This window comes from Rhinopithecus bieti, unplaced genomic scaffold (genome assembly GCF_001698545.2).
Source record: "Rhinopithecus bieti isolate Rb0 unplaced genomic scaffold, ASM169854v2 scaffold_55680, whole genome shotgun sequence".
In the NCBI taxonomy this organism is placed as follows: domain Eukaryota; kingdom Metazoa; phylum Chordata; class Mammalia; order Primates; family Cercopithecidae; genus Rhinopithecus; species Rhinopithecus bieti.
The window spans coordinates 196,437-218,295 of NW_016821593.1; the positions used below are offsets into that span (position 1 = coordinate 196,437).

A 21,859-nucleotide genomic window follows, 5' to 3' on the forward strand; every position below is an offset into this window, starting at 1 on the left:
TTCTTAAGGATTTTTTTATGGTTACCTTAATAATTCTGTTGAAAAAGCAAGTAAAATATCTAGGTGCAGAATAGCAAGTTGCAGACTGATGGTCAGGCAGTCTAAGAAGGAGGAACTGATGGTCTTGGAGCCAAGTGATTATAACTGCTGCTGCCACCAAGTTGCTCTTAGTTCTCTACTTAGGGACTCATTGGTGGAAAATTTTGAGAACTAGTAGCCTTTATTGCACAAAGGAAAAATCTACCCTCAAGGTTTTAATTACTTAATTGCTGACTTGATTTTACTTTATCACTTGTATTTGTCCTTGTTTTAAGTCCTATTGTAGTAGGAGAAAATAAACATCTTTTGAAATGGCATGCATTTATTTTAGTGTACTTTTCTTTGTCCTTCATAATTTAGGACTACTGATCTTTCCCTTTCTTACTGTCTAAAAACCTATAAATCAGTTTTATAAGAAAGGTAAGGAATATAACCTATAAATCAGTTTTATAAGAAAGGTAAGGAATATAGTATAAACTACTTCTACATAAAATATAATTTCAACCAACAGTAATCATGATTTTGGAGACAGTTTATTGTATTGCTTGGGAAATCACTATAAAAATATGTATTAAAATAATTCTTTAAAGAGACATTTTAAAAGATATATGCTATTCTGTAGTAATCCAAAGAAAGAAGATCTGACATTCAAAATGTATTTTAATGATGGAAATGAACATTAGATGCTTTTCTCAAGTATTTCCTTGGCATTTTAAGGTGATTTTGGGGTCTGGTGTAGGAAATGGGCACCTATTCTGTTTTCTGATTACTGTTTTAAGTTATACTAGACTCATTTTAAAATTTTCTTTTGACAACGTGTTTATATAACGTTGTTTATATGACAATTGGCATGTAACTAGTTTGAAATGTTTTATTACTTTTTTCTTACAGATCTCTAAACAAGAACAGAAAAAAGTGGATACATTTGATGGAGGCATGGCTGAAACCTCATCTCGGTACAGTGGTGCTCAGGATAGTGGAATTGGCAGTGACAGTGTTAAAATCAGAATAGTGCAAATAGAGCAGCACAGTGGTGCCAGCCAGCATCGCATTGCCCGTCCCTCACGCCAGTCATCAATTGTAAAAAATCTAAATTTTATTCCCTTTGACATATTTATCACTGCAAGTAGAATCTCACTAATGACCTATTCCTGTATGGCCTTATCCAAATCGAAATCACAAGAACAGAAGGATAATGAAAAAACAGACAAGAGTTCATTAAATCTCCCAGAAGTTGATTCAGATGTTGCTAAGCCCAACCAGGCATGTATTTCTACGGTGACAGCAGAAGATCTCTTAAGGAGCAGCATTTCTTTTCCTTCAGGGAAAAAAATAGGGGTCCTCTCTCTTGAAAGTATTCATGCATCCACAAGGTCATCTGCTAGACAAGCACTTGGTATAACTATTGTTCGGCAGCCTGGTCGAAGAGGAACTGGTGACTTACAGCTAGAACCTTTTCTGTACTTTATTGTGTCCCAGCCTTCCTTGCTTGTGAGTTGTCACCACAGAAAGCAGCGAGTGGAAGTATCCATTTTTGATGCTGTGCTTAAAGGGGTGGCCTCTGATTACAAATGTACAGGTAAGAACCTTCAAACTTACTGAAGTGCTAATAATTACTATCTAATAAGTTGTACTCCCATAGTTTCCAGATTGATTAAACAGAAACAGCTGACAGACAAAACTTCTTTTCTCTGCAGAATAGGTAAAGTTCATGTTCCACAGCTGAATCCTGTTTAAATATTTGCAATGTATTGAGGTTTAGCCTTAGTATTGTTACTATGCCTCTGAATATCATTTTTTTTTTTCCAGGAACTGAATGAAACAGGGATTCTCTTGACTATAGAGATGCTTAACAATTTCCAGTGTTTGGAAAGCATAGCTCGGTTTCATATTAATGGCCCATAGGTATACTTTCCATGTTAATGCTTCTATTCAGATTAAAAAAGAAAAGCCTTAGAAGATGAAGTTTGTTTTTGGTATTCTTTTGATGTAATCATCTTGATGCAATAGCGTCATATTAAATGTAATTGAGAAGGTTTATTAATAAAGATTATTTAAAGATTTTTTTACATCTACAGAAAGTATATTGATGTTGGCTAATTTGCTCTTGCTGCCCAACCCATCCCTTCCTTATTCTAATTATAATAATTATATGAAACTTCTGAAGCTTTTTGCCTGTTGAGACTAGGAAAGTGAGCAGGGTTCAGATGTAAGACATACAAGCTATTAAGTAACAAGGGCCAGTGGAGTCAAGCAAGGTGACAATATACCTTTTCCCTCAGTTAATGTAGATTTGGAGATTTGGCCAAAAAAAAACTGGAGAGGGTAACTGGGTCACCTAAGATTCAGTATTCAAAGAGGCCCTCTAGCAAGCTCAGGTATAGTTCAGGCATTTTATTGCTTTCAGCTGGACCCATCCACTAGGTGGAAGCCAGCAGTGAGGCATTTGACAATGAATCTAATCTGGAATTCAGGTTTGTTCATTCTTGCCATTAAGAAGGAATGTTTTGCACGGCAGGATCCTGGAAGGTAGATGGCAGGTATGGGAATCAGGATTCAGCCTGAGGAAATAGCATCAAAGGAGCGCTAGGCCAGTGTTTAGTGCAAGTCCCCTGCTTTAAGAAAGGGGTAACTAGCCAGTTGCTGAGGAGTAACCTAGGGTTACCCCTGGGCTGCTTGCTGTCTCTCTCTCCTGTGCAGCTCATAATGGGTCAAAAGAGCTGATTGTTAGACTCAAGAACTTTGCAAGACAGTTGTTAAACCACTAGTAGCTTAAATTGGCCATGGTGAAAGTATTTATGCCACAGATGCTTGCAAATTCAATCATATCAGCTCTCCTACTCCAAGAGCTATTGTTAAACCCTTACCAGCAACAACTGCCTATCTTTCTCAAACATGTTCTCATTTACTGGGTGCCTGTGATATAAAAGGTACTTCAGGGGCACTGAAAATGTGGGAGATGCTGGTATAGTGGGACATGTTATGTGATTCAAGAACTCATGCCTGTATACCTGATACCTGCTTGCAAGTCTGCTTGGCATTAGCCAAAATTTAAGTGCAGGATTAGGAGATGAATTCTTAATTCTCAGCCCTTCATTAAGTTCACTCAGCTACAGTCGCTCTATAGGTGGGTGACCTGTGCTAAAAACATTGGGAGAGGCAGAGGAAAGTAGGAGGGGGAAAGGGGCTGAGAGGAACAGCTATGACCTCTTCCTAAATTTATAGATATGCAGAAATCACAGAAGCCTCATTTTGCTTACTTCCAGCCCAACCTAAGGATACTCTGTATATAACCTCAACCTTTGAAACTGTTAAACTGAGGCAAGCCAGAGTCCACAGTAATAGAAAAGAACTGCCAATGATGGACTTGTTTCCACTTTCCGAAATTGTAAGAGCAGACTGGCTTAAATCTGTTTTATTGATATACTCCCAAATCATGTGTTTATACATTTTCATCTAAGTCTGTATTCAGCAAAGTTATAAGAGCTCATACCAAAGATAGACTTTTGGATTATAATCAATTCCTAGGTTAAAATAATAGAGCACTTCTTCCTTAAAGGGGGGAAAAAACCTTGTATGTAAACTGACATGGAACCCAATTTTGGTACATGAAGCTAGAGTGGTGGTCATGGGCCAGATTTAGTATAGGGGTTGGGGGTAAATGTAGGAGGAAGAAGACTCACATACCTTCTAAGGAGCATTTTCTGCATAATATTCTCATGGATGCCTTTCCCTACACAGAATGCATCTACTTGGACATTTATATTATCTCAATAGTATGACTCTTGGTTAGTAATAATCAAAAGTTATCAATATGCATGATAATATTTCTTAAAAGTGAACTTAGTGATCTAGGAAAGTTTTTTTCAGAAGACCCAAAGGGAGGCAAGTAATTAAAATACAATGGCTAAAAATGAAATTCAGCTAGCATTTATTGAGTGATCACCCTGTGCCAGGCATTGTACTAACTGCTTTAATGCATTATCTTATTTCATCCTAATGACAACTCTGTGGGAAATGTTCTATTCTTAGAGATTAGGAAACTAAGCCTTAGAGAAGTTAAGTAACTTCCCCAAGATCACAGACCTAGCAGTAAACAGAGCTACAATTCAAAGCTAAGAAGTACTGGACTCCTGAATCTAGACTCTCAACCTCTATAGGTCCCCTGAAAAGAAGGATGTGAATTGGAGGTTCTTGCAGTCAGCCTCTATTGTCCCACTTACCATGCAAATGATTCCTGTCTTAAGTTTTAACTGGTGAATTTGTATGTTAACTGGGTCCATGCTGTGATTACACAGTACTCAGGTATGGAAAACCTGGGTTCAAATTCTGTCACTTATATGTATACCTATATCATTACGCACTTACGAAAATGAAAAGAGATAATTCATGAATAATTCTAAAGTACTTAGCATTGAGCCAGCAGGCCTAGGCCCTCATAAATGTGTGCTAGTGCTATTTTAGCTGTCAATATCGTATAGTGGAAAGAATACTTAACTAGGAGGCAGAAAACCTGGGATTTTTATTCATGGCCCTGCCATCAATTAGTAAAGTGATCTTAGGCAGTTTACTTCTTTGACTTTCTGTTTTCTTATCTGTAAAATGTGATGATTATAATAGATATCAACAAAATCCATTCCAGTTCTGAAGTTTCATCATTCTGTAATTTGGAATTCTGTAATTTGGCTTTGGCTTCAGGGAGTTGATATCTATAAGGCTCTACAATATCAGGTAGAAATTTATTTTGACTTGTTTTGAAGATGCAGATTTCTTTTGATATTCTAGTGGAGCACTAATTACTTTATTCCGAGTTTTAAATACATAAGTTTTATTATTGTTAATGAAATTATTTTTCAAAAACTGATCTGGAAATGTGTTTTGTATGTGTCCACTTGAATGAATTGTCTAAGTCCCATTACCAGTTTGGTTATCCAGAAACACTTTATGTAGCACTTTCTTTCCTGAAAAAAAGCACTGTTCCATAACCAGTGTTTTATGGAAGCCCTGAGATAGTAACCTTATGGATAAGAAAAAAGAGAAAAATAGAAATGGCTATAATGCTAACATTCATGGGGAGGGAAGCAGAGGGAGCAGTAAGTTGGGGGTGGCTAGCTCCATTTCTGCATTATAAAGTGAAGGAGTCATTGCAATGTCTTTAAATTGGAGGGACTAAAGAGATACTACCATGAAGCTAATGTTCTAAGAAACGTCCAGGAAAAGTTAAAGGCATCATAGGTTAAAAGTGAAAGAAGTAACATGTCATGTGTTTCCACAGTGTTCATACTTTTCCTCTGGATATTAAAATTCTTTTTGGCGGGGCATACTGTCTCATATTTGTAATCTCAGCACTTTGGGAGGCCAAAGTGGGTGGATCACTTGAGCTCAGGAGTCCAAGACTAGCCTAGACAACATAGTGAGACCCCATCTCTACAAAATTTACAAAAACTTAGCCAGTTGCAGTGGCATGCATCTGTAGTCTGAGCTATCGGGGAGGCTGAGGTAGGAGGATCACCTGAGCCTGGGAGGTCGAGGCTGCAATAAGCCATGATTGCATCAATGTACTGCAGCCTGGATGACAGAGTGAGATCCTGTCTTAAACACAAAATAATGTATTCTTTTCTATAAGGTAACTCAAGTGTCAACCACCCAATAGCCATTTTAGCATATACGTATGATTGTATGATTTGGTTTGGATGTTTATCCCCTCCAAATCTCATCTTGAAATATGACTCTCAGTGTTGGAGGTAAGGCCTGCTGGGTGGTGTTTGGATTATGGGGGCAGATTCCTCACGAATGGCTTAGTACCATCCTTTTAGTGATAAGTGAGTTCTTGCTCTGAGTTCATGAAATATATGGTTGTTTAAAGAATGTGGCACCTCCCCGCTACCTTGCTCCCTCTCTCCCCATGTGATACGCTGGCTTTCCCCTTCGCCTTCTGCCCTGATCATAGCTTCCTGAGGCCTGACCAGAAGCCAAGCAGATGTTAATGCCATGCTTGTACAGCCTGCAGAACCATAATCCAAATATATCTTTTTTCTTTGTAAATCACCATCTCAGGTATTCTTTTATAGTAATGCAAAAATAGCCTAATATAATGCGCATCTCAATAATTGCCCCATTGTCACATTTCAAAAATACCTATGGGTTGTTATAGAGATATTGGTTTTCTGGGTTGTTTTGAGAGGACAATAACATTTGATTATTTAAAAAAAAATCCTAGCACAATATGGCTTGTCATTGTTTATTGTTTTCTGTACGCATCATAAACCATTATTATATGTGCTCGTGTTCCTTTATATGTAAATAATATAGAAGAAAAAGAAAAAGGATTTTGTTTTACTCTTTAAAAAGATTTAATGGCTGGGCGTAGTGGCTCACGCCTGTAATTCCAGCACATTGCGAGGCCGAGGCAGGCAGATCACCTGAGGTCAGGAGTTCGAGACCAGCCTGGCCAACATGGTTAAACCCCGTCTCTACAAAAATATAAAAATTAGCTGGGCATATGGTGAATGCCTGTAATACCAGCTACTCGGGAGGCTGAGGTGGAAGAATCACTTGAACCTAGGAAGCAGAGGTTGCAGTGAGCCGAGATCACGCCATTGCACTCTAGCCTGGGTGAGAGAGCGAGACTCCCATCTCAAAAAACAAACCAAAAAAAAAGGTTTAATAATTTTTTTCAAAAAAAGGTAAAATCATAGTTCTATATAAAATATAAAAAAATATATTCAAAAAGGTTTTATTTTAATAATAATTTATTTATCTTATTACATTTGTGTGAAATATCACAAAAAATTCATACACAGGGACCCTACACCAGATGACCCGTGCGTCATCTCAAGAGATTTTTATTCCCTGAAATTCATAAGTGGTCTTAAAATTGTCACTCGATCCTGGGCATTATTCATTGTTAAAGCATGGCTTTAGGTGATTCTAGAAAGATGGAAATAGTTTTGACATTGAATTATGAACCCATTTGGTTTAATTTGACATATTCAGGCAACTATGATGAAGAGCCCAAAAGTGAATATTGAAAATCCTTTGAGTGTTGTAGGAATACAGTGTAATATACCGAGGTGACTACTTTAATCAGTCTGGCTTTTAAAATTACATCTTCCCTCCTGTCTTACACAATCAACTTGACTTATTATTTCAGAAGAACCTTTTATTCCTATTGTGCTTTCATTTATACACCAGACATATTTTGGAAATACTCATTCTTTCACTGAATGTGAGCACCTGCTGCTTGTCAGACATGTGCAAGACTCTGAGAAACCAGTAATAAGACTCAGTTTCTGCCTTCAGGCACCTAGCTTCATGTGATAACCATACTTATTATGATTAATTATGAAGGTTTAGCAGAATAAAGATCTTCATGCCATGGAGGGTTGTGAAACATTTAAATTAGTTAAATAAAGCCTATGACCTTTATTTAACTTCCAGAGAAGCAATTTAGAAAAGCTAGTATCAGTTGTATGCAATGGTTTAAGAAAAACTGTTTGGATACATCTTTAAAGTTACTGATTTTTTTATTAGTTGTATATTCAGCTCTAGCTGCAATTCAGAATATTTTTAAACATTTTAATTTATGAATTTGCCTTTTGTCTATATTTCTTTGCAATATATTTTAGTCGTTGCTCTGGGGTTTCCAGTATGCATGTCTAATCATTCACACTCTATTTAGAGGTAATATTTGATCACTTAAAGGAAGATGGGAGAGCTTTACAACTACATAGGTTCCTTTACTGTCTTCCATTTATGTTATAATTGTCATAAATATTACATCTATATATTCAAAACCCTACCAGATAAGATTTTGATCTTTGTTTCAATAGTCTTACATATTTTAAAGAACTGAAGAGGGGGAAAGTGGTCTTTTATATTCCCAGCCATTTACCATGTTCAGTGCTATTCCCTTATCCCCAGAGCTCAAAGTTTCCCTCTGGTACATTTTTCCTCAGCGTTAGGAACCTCCTTTTGAATTTCTTTTAGAGCAGAGCTGCTAGCAATAAACAGTGTTTTCCTTCATCTGCGAGTATCTTTTTTTTTTTCTCATTCCTAAAGGATATTTTTGCTGGATGTAAAATTCTGGGTTGACATTTCTGCTAGCACTTTAGAGATAGTATTTCATGTTCTTCTATCCCCTGTGGTTTCTGATGAGGAATCCGTGTTCATTCCAATTATTGTTTCCGTATTTGTAATGTGTTGTTTTTCTCTAGCTGTTTTCAAGACACCTGCTTATCTTTAGTTTTCTGTAGGTTGATTCTCGTGTGTCTAGGCTTGGTTTCTTTGATTCTATCCTGTGTGGGGTTCTCTGATCTTCTTGACTGTAAATTTATGGGTATATTGTTTTGGTTTTGTCTACCAAATTTGAGAACTTTTGGCCCTTATTTCTTCAAATAGTCTTTCTGCACCAATCTCTTTCTCTTCTCCTTTTGGAATTCAAGTGTTAAGCTTTTTAATATTGTCCTACAAATCTCTAAGACTCTCATTTTTTTTCTTTTTTTTTCCCACTCTTCAGATTGGATCATTTCTATTAAATTTTTCACTTCTAAAATTTCCATTTGGTTCTTTTCTGTAATTTGTATTTCTCTGTTAAGAACTTATATTTCAATTCATTTCAGGTGTGTTTACCTTTACCTCATGAAATACAGTTGTAACAGCTGCTTAAAGTCTTAAATGCTTGTGTCACTGCCACCACTGTAACACTCCCCTCAACACACACACACACACACACACACACACACACACACCACACATTGGATATTGGGTCCACCCTCAGTGCAAAGCCAGGAGAGAGAAAAAAAAAAGAAAAGAAAAAGCAACAAGATTTCCCCTACACTCTTGAAACCACAGGGGCCTTAATTTTCAGACAATGTTTCTGTTGGAGCTTTGGATGTGTCCTTACCTTCACTGTGCACAACAATATAGGGGTCACTCTCAAGTCAAACATAAAAGAAGACACAACAACACGAACTGGGAAATTCATCACCACGTAAGTTATAGCCACAAGTTGGACTTTCCTCCCCAATCTGCAGTGTTCCGATTTACTTTTCAGAATTCTCAGGTATTTATTTGCTTTTGTGTCTTTTACAAGGTTTTATTTGTAAGCAGCATGAGAGTTAGGCTGCAGTGAGGTTATTCCAGTCTAGGCTGGCACCAGAAATCCTGCCATTTAAAACTAATAATAATGTTTTCTAGTCCATTAGCCAGGACTTGGTTTTCTGGGAAACTTAATAGGGGATTTCCTCTAAAAGTGGTACTTTTATATCTTTACATCTTAAGCACAGATCAGCTACGTATATCCTAATCAGTAATTACTGCTTTGTCAGCATTAACTTGATTCTTCCCATGTCACCAATAAGCACATATTCAGAGGGCAGCAATGGTGTTCTCTCTCTGCATTCCTTAGGGCTTTCCTTTCATGTACTATCAAATCAAGTTAGAAGGGGAAAATGCTGTGAGATTCATTGCCCTTCTTGTCAACCTGCCTTTCCCAGAACATGTGACTGATATATATGATTTTAAAATATATGTGTATAAATATATGTGTATACTATGTAGTAATGTCCCTTATTCATAGGGAACATGTTCCAAGATCCCCAATGGGGCCTCACATTGTGGATAGTACTGACCTTTATATATACTATTTTTTCCTATAATTACATAACTATGATGAAGTTTAATTAATCCATTTGGCACAGTGAGAGATTGACAACAAAATAATACAATTACAACAATATACTGTAATAAAAGTTATGTGAATGTGGTCTCTCTTTCTCTCTCAAAATATATTTTCAGACCATAGGTAATTGCAGGTAACTGAAACCACGGATAAGAGCAGGGGATTACTGTATAAAACTGGCCCTCAGTAGTCACGGGTTCCACATCTGTGAATTCAGCCAACCATAGATCAAAAGTATTCCAAACAAAATTGCATATTTACAGGACATGTACAGCCTTTTTTTCTTACTATCCTCTAAACAATACAGCATAACAACTATTTACATAGCACTTATATTGTATTAGGTATTGTAAGTATTCTAGAGATAATTTAAAGTATGTAGTAGGATATAAATAGGCTATAATGCAAATACCAGGTCATTTTATATCAGGGACTGGGGTATCTGTAGAGTGTAGTATACACAGGAGGTCTTGGAACCAGTCCTCTGTGAACAAGAGATGACTTTAAACATATATATTTAAAAAACTATTTGAGATACTTCCCAGGATAAATAAGTGGAATCTATACCTATATCTACATCTGTTTTACAAAGCTAAAGCAAAAGTAAAATTATGATAATTGCTTATAATTTTGAAAGCCCTATTAATAGGGTATAATTCACATTCTACATAATTTACTGATCCTAAATTATGCTGACTAAATCTTTAAGCTATACATAGCAATATGCTTTTCATCCTTAATTTAAAACAGATTATTTAAAGACTAAATTATCAACTTGAATTTTATGAATATTAATATTAATAATCTACTTCAAATGATTCTCCAAGTAGATAATAAATCTTTGAGTTAACTTCTTTTTAAAAATATTAGACTAATGTGGCAATGGGCTTTTCCATGCCCGTCCCACCTGGAGCAACCTCTAACAGAAACGAGATCCTCTGCCAGCACCTTTATACATAGCAGCTGTATTATTGGCAGTTCTCATTTAAATAAAGATGTATGTAGTTGTTTTTAACATAATCGTATTAGTTGTGTTTATAAATATTTAAAAATTGGTATTTGTTTTGTTTAAGGTAATGGAGTCCAGATTTGAAATTGCCTCATATCTTGACTATGCAGCCCAAGGCAGCCTCAAAAGTCATTTTCTTCTTGTTTGTTTGGGGCTTTTTTGTTTGTTTTTGAAGAAATGACTGTGCCATCTGGTCAATTGTGAAGGGGCTGAACAACTCTGAGGGAATTTAACTAACTCCTTAGTGCAATATCTTGTTACCCATTAATGTGTGCTAGGACCTAACAAAGAAACCAACTAAAAACAGTTACTTCTGCCATCTTGCAACTTATTTACCTGATTGTAACTTTTCAAACAGCAACTAGACTAAAATACAGAAGTTAAAGTTTATTGGAATGTATCACACTGAAAAAGTAGGTCATAACACACTTCTATGTAAGATACTGTAATGTTTAAGATAGGTTATCTAATATGGAACAGTTTCTGCATTTTGAAGTTTTATAAATGCCAAAGGTCCAATGAAGAGTCAAACTTGAAATATGCAGTCCTATGAGAGCTCAGGATTAGACCTCTCAGTACTAAATTTTAATCCTGATTCTACTCCTTACAGCTGTGTGACCTTAGGCAGGTTATTTAACCTCTTTATGCCTCAGTTTCCTTATCTATGATTTGAGATTAATACTGGTAGCAGCCTCCTAGGGTTGCTATTGGGATTAAAAAATGTATGCGAAGTTCTTAGCTAAGTGTATGGCACAAGGCTCAATGACTATTAATAAATATTGTTGCTTTTGTCATCATTGTTAATATCTTTTTTGTGTGTGTGAGGCGGAGTCTCGCTCTGTCGCCCAGGCTGGAGTGCAGTGGCCGGATCTCAGCTCACTGCAAGCTTCACCTCCCGGGCCCACGCCATTCTCCTGCCTCAGCCTCCGGAGTAGCTGGGACCACAGGCGCCTGCCACCGCGCCCGGCTAATTTTTTTGTATTTTTAGTAGAGACGGGGTTTCACCATGTTAGCCAGGATGGTCTCGATCTCCTGACCTTGTGATCCGCCCGCCTCGGCCTCCCAAAGTGCTGGGATTACAGGCGTGAGCCACCGCGCCCGGCTCATTGTTAATATCTTTAAGTGTGGATTCAATAATTCTTTAAGATGATTTTTTTTTAAAGTAGTAAGTTGTAAATGGCAAAAAATAATGCACATCATTTCATTATGTAATTTCTTAGCTATTGCGGTTTTGACAAATTTCTCGGTTACAGTAATTGAGGGGTTATTTTTATTTTTTAACCTTTCATGAATAGGACTGTAGAAATGTGCCAAAGACATTTGAGTAAACGAACAGTTGAAAATCATAAAATGGCTTCTTACACCTCATAAATCATATCTTGATTTCATTTAGTTGTTGTGACTTTAAGAAAAAGATTGAATTATATGCCTCTTTAGAATTAAAGGTTTTGTTAATATGCCTGGAAAGGCTTAGAATTAACCTGTGACTTTAATGTCATAATGATCACACTCTGAACATTTATCTGGAAATTTAGCTGCTGGGAATATTGCTTGCTGGCTAATAATATGAAATAAAATTATTACTTTGACAGGAATTAGCAAGTTAGTAGATCTCTTAAATGAGAGGCATTCTAGTGTATCACTCAGAAAGGTGATGAGAAGGTTAAATAAGAAATGACACAACCAGCTGAGGGAAATAATATTATATGAGGAAGGGTATTAGAACAGAAATCAGAAATCTTGACTTTTAGCCTTGGTTCTAATGCCAGAGCTATTTGATGCAAATAGCTAAATTTCTTGGTGCTTTAGTTTTCTAATCTCTAAAATAGTTTAATAATACCTGCTCTTAGTCAATTATTGGTTAAATCTGAGTGTCAAGTGAGATGATATTTATGAAATTACATGGAAATATGAAACATCATTCAAACATAAGTTGGGACTTCAGTGATTATTACTATTAAAAGGGAAACTTTCATTTTAAACATAAGGAAAAGATTAGTGCCCTGGCCTTTGTGACTCCCATTGTAATCATCGACATTTACTTAAAACAAATAAAAATGGGGGGAATCATTTAAAGGCAGTGATTAGCTTTAATGTTACAAAACCCAACTTTGCTTAGAGCAGAAGAGAGGTTTACAGTTGGGATTAAGTTGGATATGTGACTTGGACATGTGACTGCATTTTTTTTTTTCACTGAATAGCACCTTGTGCTTACTTGTACTGAATTTTAATCAAATGTTGGCCTGTAAAATACCTGAAACCCACATTAGAATTTAATATGAAACACCAAATATTAATAAGAAAGAGATCAAGGACAATACAGAGCAGTACAGAATATGAATTAAAAGAAATTCATTGAGTTGATATTTCACATATTATCTGCTGGTTAGCATCATTAAGTATAAAGAATACACTGCCTTCTAGCAAGATATGAAAGACTTGGTTCTAAAAGTAAGAGCCAGTGAACATTGATGGTCAAACATTCCAGCAACCAATTTAATCCCTTCCTTTTCCTGTTCCTACGGGCTGCAGACCTGGGGTTTCAAACCAGGAAATCTCTTGCCTTTCCCATCACATCTTATGAGGTGCAGTGTAGATGCAGAATCGTAGAGCATGTGAAACAGTGCTTATAGAATTAGCCAAATGCCTGGATATCCACAGGGAGATGGTGGCACTTACCTTGCATCCAGAGCAATTTGGAACTGGTTTCTTGGTTGATTTTTGCTATCCTCACATTGAATTATTATGATGTTTAATGGATCTAGGTTCCTTCACAATTTAACTTGCAGGCTTTATAGGGGCTTCATGGACTAGTTTTGCTTTTGTGGCTACATAAGAAAAAGAAAAAATTAGCCATTTAAACTATAGATCAAAAAGTAAATATAGAAAATATATTTTCTCAAAGTAAATATAGAAAAATGTATGAAACGCAATAAGCTTGTAGCTTGCCTTTTATATGTCCAGTGGTCAAGAGGTGACTATTCTAATAATGACCTCTTATTGCAGGGGATTACACTTGAAGCTGTGAGCATAGCCAAAACCAATCACAACTTTGGCCTCTGACAGAGGCTGCTTGGGAGCTTTAATAACATCAGTTTCATAGATAGACACAAATAAATGTATCATACTACAAATAAATGTAGTATGATAGGACTTTCCAAAATGGTGTCCTTTAAATTCTCTCTGTAAGTTCTATTAAGAAACACCTTTATTTGTTCTTGGCTGGGGATAAAAGGATTAAGCCAGGAAAAAAAAAAAAAAGGTCTCTAGAAACAACTTGTCTCAATAAATTGAGACACAGGAAGGGAGAGTAAGGAATCTCTAAGCACTCACCTGCAACCCTAACTCCTCTTTAGGTGTTTCCTCCTACCCTACTGGCTAGCTGCTTGATCGTCCTTAAAACAGAAAGCTCTTTGAAATAGAAGTTCTGTCTGTTTGTTTGTTTGTTTGTTTTGAAACAGAGTCTGGCTCTGTCACCCAGGCTGGAGTGCAGTGGCACGATCTTGGCTCACTGCAACCTCCGCCTGCCGGGCACGCCATTCTCCTGACTCAGCCTGCCAAGTAGCTGGGACTACAGGTGCCCGCCTCCGCACCCGGCTAATTTTTTTTTTATACTTTTAGTAGAGATGGGGTTTCACCGTGTTAGCCAGGATGGTATCGACCTCCTGACCTCATGATCCACCCGCCTCGGCCTCCCAAAGTGCTGGGATTACAGGCATGAGCCACTGCACCTGGCCCGAAATAGAAGTTCTGGTGTTTACTTGTAAATTATTTTAAAGTCTCATTTCAGTCCCTTCTTTGTATAAAAGTTGATACATCCAGACACCTTTGGAAAAGGAATCAGCACTCTAACTTCTAGTTTAGAAAATGGAAAGCAGTCTGTTTCGGCTTGCTGATTATTTACTTCCTTGATACAATACTGAATACATAATGAAGTCCAATTACATTGGATACTTCTAAGTGTTATCCACCAGAGACAAAGAGTTTTGCTACTTTTTACAATATGAATAAAGAGCACTGAATCTTAAAAGTGAAGTGTCATAAAATCTGTTTATTTCAAAGTAAAATATCTATTATAATAGAGGAGTAGAGTGAGACTTTTAGATCAACATCATTTTCTTCTTTATTCTCCCTTGTCTTCTTTGCATCCATAAAACTGCTGTTGTGTTAAGTGCTCTCTTGGCTGTGGCAGTTGCTGCTATTTCGCATTTCACTGGTGGGAAAGCATAGGGAGTCCTGAGGAGGTGGGTTGGAATTGATGGAATCAGTGGGCCCGGTTAGTGATTTGAAGTGACAGCCAGTCTTTGCCTGCTTCCTAGGCTTCCAAACCAAGGTGTCTCCATCCTTCCCATCCTCTGCCCCAGCTGGCCTTGTCAGATGCTTTTCCTCACTGTACTGTCGCCTACCTGCTTTCAGGTATGGTTGGATTCCAAGCATAAAAGGTTAAAAAGAAGAAGAAGAAAAGAAGTGAGTTCAATTTCAGAGTTTCATTTTGAGTTGGCTGCACTGAATCATGTTGTAGTTTACACAATTCAAGTGGTGACCAAAGACATACGTAACTCTGTGAATGTTTGCTAAGGGTTAAAAGAAATAGTGAGCAACACTTCAAAAGACCACTTTTATCAGATTTACTGGAAGTCCTGACAAACAAGTGAAATGAAGGTTTTTTTCTGAAGAAGAGCAAATCTACAAACACGAAGAATACAGTCTTAATCGAGTCTTCATGAAAGTCTTGATTCATCTGGGAACTGAATTGGGGCTTTCTGAATCTTTATGTATTCCTTATGACATAATATGATGAGATGTGGGGCAGGGGATTAGGATTTTTTGGTTTTGTTTTTCTTTAAGACCTGGTCAACCCAGAAGAAAAACAATTATTACAGCTTTGTCAATACAAATGCCTTATTAAAGTGAGATCGAACTCACTCTGAACCAAATTTATGGCTGTAGGAACCAAATTTATAAACAGAATAAATTTATGTTTGTCATTTATTCTGACATATTCCTACCTTCTGTTACTCCTCATAAGATAAGACTTTCTTCTGTTTCTTTGGCTTAGGGACAGCAGTGTAAATGTGCTCATCAACATCAGCAGGAGTTTATTATTTTTGAGAGATTCCTATGACTTGAATAAATCCAGAAGAGGTCTGAAAGCTTCCAATATGAAATAGTTATCTGTTTGTCATTTCATTTACATTATATTCTTAGGCTCCTTTAATCTTAGTTTATCTGGTACATTCCCCAGTGTGTTGACCCTGAAGAATGTGTAATATGAATCCTATATTCTAGACCTGATGATGGAATTAAGGAGAAGTTAAATTGAGGACAGGACAGGAAGACTAGGAGTCATGCCCCTCATCTTCTAGCCATTAGACCATAAGGGACTAAAGGGTGACTTTTGAACTTAAGCTGTTTCTCTGGAATTCTGACACACCTTTCTGCTACTACAGCTGCTTTCAGAGTTTCATTTTGAGCTGGCTGCACTGAGTCATATTTTGTATGATTCAAATGATAAACAAAAGCATACTTCCCTCTATTGATGTTAATGACTACGGGCATATCCGAAGTAGAGAGTTTAGCAAAAACCGGGAAAGGAACCACCAGACCTGTCCTGAATTCAATTTTCATTAGCCATGCAACCTGTATTTTTCTGGATGTTCCTAATTTCGGTTATTCTGTTTTATCAACCCTGTAAATTCAGGCATACTTTAAAAACCAGGTATACTAATATTTTATTGGGAAATAGTCATTTTCGATTCCTTGGATGGATTTCCTAGACTTTTACAGTTGCTTTAATTTCTAATTTCTGTTGTGCTTTCTGCTATTACCAGTTGATTTATTGTGTCTCCTATTAAGTCATCTCCCCTGTAATTGTCCAGGGTAGACTCCTAAGTTTGGTGCCAGATGGTCAGGTCCTCTAACTTGTGCCAAAAGAGAGGCAACTGCACAAAACCCACTTCACTTACTTGGAAAACTCTTATCTACACTATCAGACTTTGCTATTCCCCCAGTTTATACCTTGAGAGAAGGGCATCAAATACCCACTGAAGTTTTCTTTTCCCTTTAATTTTATAAATGCTTGGTAAATAGTGCTATTTTGTCTTTAAGTCCTGAATAATTTATATGTCAGCATATGTTTAGGATCATCCTAGAGATGATCATTCAACAGTACTTTAAAAACGTGCGTATGTGTGTATGTATGCAGATAGATTTTTTTACATTTGAATTTACTAAATCTGTGTCCTATTTCTTTATTCACTGATCAATACATTTTTAAGCTCTTCTCTTTCAGTGTATGAGAGTCACACCATTCTCTTTATCAGCAGCATAGTATTCTATGCAGTATTTATAGTGCATTCATAATTTATTTTATATTTATCTATAGATAGATATTTAGTTTAACATTTCCCAAATTGTTAATATTTCAAATGATGTTGCGGTCAACTTCTTTGGACACTTACTTATATATTCTTAAGTGTTTCTTTAAGGTACAGTCCTACCGATGGCCTTTCTGATTCCAAGGACATGTACATTTATAATTTTGATAAACATTCATTGTCAGGCTTCTCCTCTGCTCATGCAAAAATACTGCATGTATACCCTTATCAACCATCCATGGGAGAATTTGTTTCTTCTCCTTCTCCCCCAATATAAGATATTATCAATTTTTTACATTTATGCTAATCTGATGGATGAAAAATTATATTTCTTGTTTTAATTTGTATACCCCGATTAAGAGTGAAGCTGAGCAGAGTTTTCCTATTTTCATAAGGCAGTGCTCTCCAAGAGGATTCAACAGCTAAAGGTAAAACAAAAGCTTAAAATGCTTTAAGAAACTAGGAACATATTGGCTGGGTGCGGTGGCTCAAGCCTGTAATCCCAGCACTTTGGGAGGCCGAGACGGGCGGATCACGAGGTCAGGAGATCGAGACCATCCTGGCGAACACGGTGAAACCCCGTCTCTACTAAAAAAATACAAAAAACTAGCCGGGCGAGGTGGCGGGCACCTGTAGTCCCAGCTACTCGGGAGGCTGAGGCAGGAGAATGGCATAAACCCGGGAGGCGGAGCTTGCGATGAGGTGAGATCCGGCCACTGCACTCCAGCCTCCAACCCGGGCGACAGAGCGAGACTCCGTCTCCAAAAAAAAAAAAAGAAAAAAAAAAAAAGAAACTAGGAACATATATAATTACCTAGGAATAAATTCATAAAGTAAAAGTTAACAGATTTTTTTACCATATGTGTTTAAAAAGTATGCATGCAAAAAGCATCAGAATACAGTTAAATGACTGCCTCTTCACATGAGGAAGGCTTTGCTAAATAAGGCAAACAAAACACTAATATTCAAAATATATAAGGAGCTCCTCCTACAAATCAGTAAGAAAAGAACTCAAGAGAAAATGTGTAAATAAATTCTTTGTAGATGAGGAATCCTGAATGGCCAATGAATGAAAATGCTTAACCTGCTTGCTTTTTTCCCCCTATTAACAATATAAAGTAACTGTCTTATGTCAACCATATAGATCTTCTTGATTCTCTTAAATAATTATACAGATTATTTATTTATTTATTTAAACATTAATCTGTTGCTGGATATGTAGGTTGTTTTCTATTTTTCCTATGGTAATTCTCCAGTATGTTTATTTACACACTTCTTATTTGGATTAAATTCCTACACATTAATTTCCTAGGTCAAGTGATACACACATTTAAAATCTGTTATGTATTATAAAATACTCTCCAGAAAGGAATTAATGAGAGTGGACTTCTCATCACAAACTACCAATACAGGCATTATCGGGTGTTGTTTTTTTTGTTGTTGTTCTTGTTGTTGTTTTTGTTTTTGTTTTTATTTGAGACAGGATCACACTCTGTCACTCAGGCTGGAGTGCAGTGGCACAGTCACAGCTCACTGCAGCCTCAACCTCCCAGGCTCTGGTGATCCTTCCACTTTATCCTCTCAAGTAGCTGCTACTACGGGGACTACAGGCATGGGCATGGACCACCACTCCCAGCTAAATTTTTTTGTATTTTGTTGTAGAGCTGGGGTTTCACCACATCACCCAGGCTGATCTCAAACTCCTGGGTTCAAGCAATCTGCTCACCTCGGCCTTCCAAAGTGCTAGGATTACAGACCCATTGTCAGTTTTTTTAGTCTTAGCCTGTCTGATAGGTGAAAATTTCTACCTTATTTGAAAATATTTGTTTCTTTAATTATTAAGATTTAGTATATTTTAATTTTGTATTTTTTAAATGTTTGTATGCCATTTGATTTTGTTTACTGTTTTGTTTAGTAATTTTCATTTATTGCTTAATTCTATCCACTGGTTTTTCTGTTGGTACCTACATTGAATATGTGAACTCTTTATATATTAATGGTATCCCTTTTCTTTTACTGTCACCTATGTTACAACTTCATCTTTTTGTCATTTGACTTTTTACTCTGTTCTTGGTGTTCTTTGACAAAAGTTTTGTGTGGTCATATATGTCAGCCTTATGTTTTTTAGTTTTGGTGTCTTATTGTAATTATCGTTGATATACAATAGGATAGTTAATGCACATTCCCTCAGTATGCATTATTTTGCTACTTGGAATCTTTATTTCTAGAAAAATGTAGAAAGTTGATTAAATATGCCACAAGGATAACAATTCTCAGCACCATGTAAGTTTGAATATGCAGTTACTGTAACTTGTTTTACTTATCCTAAGTCTTACTTGCCAGTTTTTATACATCATATTAATATTTCTACATCAATTTAATCATCTCTGTTCATTATTGTGTTATTTATATCACTTAAGATCTGTGTTTTCTGTTAGATCATTGTTTTACCTGCACATTGTATTCTCTTCAAAATGATGAGTTATGTCTCCTTGTTTAGATCTATATGGTACTACTTACCTGATAATAACCACTTTTGATGATAGCTGCAGTGGTGGGACCCAAAATAGATGCACAGGTCCTAGCAGGTTACATAGCTCCTACAAACTGATTCTAGATCCTACCAGCAACAGACTTTTTAATCATCCTTTCACCAGCCTTGACCATTATATATACAAAAGAGAGAATAGCACAGTGTTACTATGCGATGGATCTACTATGCATATTCTCACTGCTTTAAAATTCTCACTGCTTTAAAAATCACTGATGATATAAAAAGAGAAGAGTGCACTAGCTTAGTGTTTGATCTTGGCCACATAGATCTAACATCATGATCAAGTGCTTTCAGCATTTTCTTTGAAATCACATAAGGTTCATATGTGCCAAATTTCATAAGGATCACATGATAAGGTCAAGAAATACAAATTCCAAAGCAGAATTTATATGCCCACTTCACATATGACAGCGATACTAAATAACCATATGTTGAATATAATACACTGTATGTAAATGCTATTCTTGAAAGCAATCCAATCAATAAAACCTAAAATAAATAATACTTTAATAACACATTTCAAATAGACTGAAAATTGAATAGATGGACTCTATGGCAAGAACATCCCTATAAAACTGACATTCAGAGACCATTAAAACACAGAGAGTAAAACAATCATGAAACTAAAGAAAAACTGTGAATATTTAGAAGTTTTTTAAAAGCGTACTACACTGTACGCCAAGATACAGCAGTCGTTTTTATTTAAAGAGCTATTTCAATAAAAGCTGTGGATTCCTAAGTATTAAAAGCAAATTCAGTTTGCCACAACCCAATAACCAAAATACTTTTAAAAAATATACATATTACCCAGATTTAAAAATACATAGTATTAAACAGAAAAAAGTCAAAACAGAAAAAGCTCATTTCAATTATAATTAGGATTATATAAGAGACTGACCAATTTTATCATTGAAGAAGGTTATAGGAAAGCTACTGAGGTTAACTTCAAAGGCCTAGCAGTAAAAAGTGATTGTAATGTCAGTAAAACTCTGAAACAGATCAAGTAGCCCCTAAGTAGTACCAATCTACTGTATCTTTGAAAATGTATATGCTTTTTTTTAACCTGACAAAATTACCCTTTTTTCTTTAATTTGTTTTTAATATCACGTTTTAAAAAATAACCAACTATTAAACTGTTAACAGCAGCTCAGAATACAGAAACTTTACCTTCCCTCATTCATAATATGAATTCAGATTTGAATATTTTTTTTTCCGCTTTGTCCTAGTTCTGGAAAACATGGTTTTGTCATCCCACATTGTACAGTGATAGTTTATCTTTTTCAACAAGAGTGCTTGTTTATGTGTACAAACAAATGAAACAATGAAGCTTGCATACAATTACTTAACCAGTTTTTCTCTCATTTATTAACTCAAACTCATACATGAAAATGAGATGTTTGTGATGTGATTGATGTTTTTCATTTCAATTTTGTCACTTTAGATCCTGGGAAGACTCTGCCTGAAGCCCTTGATTATTGCACTGTTTGGCTACAGACAGTGCCTGGAGAAATAGACAGCAAAAGTGGTATTCCACCTTCCTTTATAACACTACAGATTAAAGACTTTCTGAATGGACCAGGTAAGAAAGTCATAAAATTTACATGTGTGTACATTTTTTATGTGACTATATTAACATGTATATAGGATCTGTTAGTAATCTCGACATTCCATACAAAAAATGAATAGTTCACTTTTTCCCAGAGATGTATGCTTTTCAGGCTGCCCATTTTAGAGATCAACAGGCAAATATAAATATGCATTAAGAATTACCTTCAATCTGACAAGAAGGTAGTTATCAATTAAAGAGCAGTTGACTGGAAGCCAAAGCCCCAATATTTTATTTCTACCTTTTCCATTAATTAACTGTATGATCTTAAGTGATTGATCTAATCTTCTCTACTTCAGTTTTCTTACCTGTATATGAAGAGGATAGACTGGATGGATGAATGGAAGGAAACATGATATATATACATAAGACAGTATACATAGATAGTTTAGATTTGATAGTTAAATGTACCTGTTTCACATGCTTAGCAAAGTGCTTGAGACATAGTAACTACTCAGTTTTAGATACAGATATCAAAATTTTTTGAGAGCTAATTATGTCCCAGGCACTATGCATTTTAGGAGTATGCACTATAGTTATTCCTATTTTATGAATAAGGAAGCTAAGACTTAGAAAAGTGAAGTAAGGGGCA

The 21,859-nt window shown here is 36.1% G+C and overlaps 1 protein-coding gene across 1 annotated transcript in view; it reads left to right on the plus strand.

Moving 5' to 3' along the window:
• Positions 1-21,240, plus strand: part of LOC108520897 (vacuolar protein sorting-associated protein 13B-like) — a gene marked incomplete at its 3' end in the record, with an annotated part of 201,096 nt that extends 179,856 nt beyond the window's left edge. Inside the window, exons 11-12 of the mRNA XM_017860455.1 lie at positions 931-1,618; positions 21,103-21,240. Of these exons, the coding sequence (XP_017715944.1) occupies positions 931-1,618; positions 21,103-21,240 (826 nt within the window). The remainder of the gene's footprint in view (positions 1-930; positions 1,619-21,102) is intronic.
• Positions 21,241-21,859: the final 619 nt, after the last annotated feature.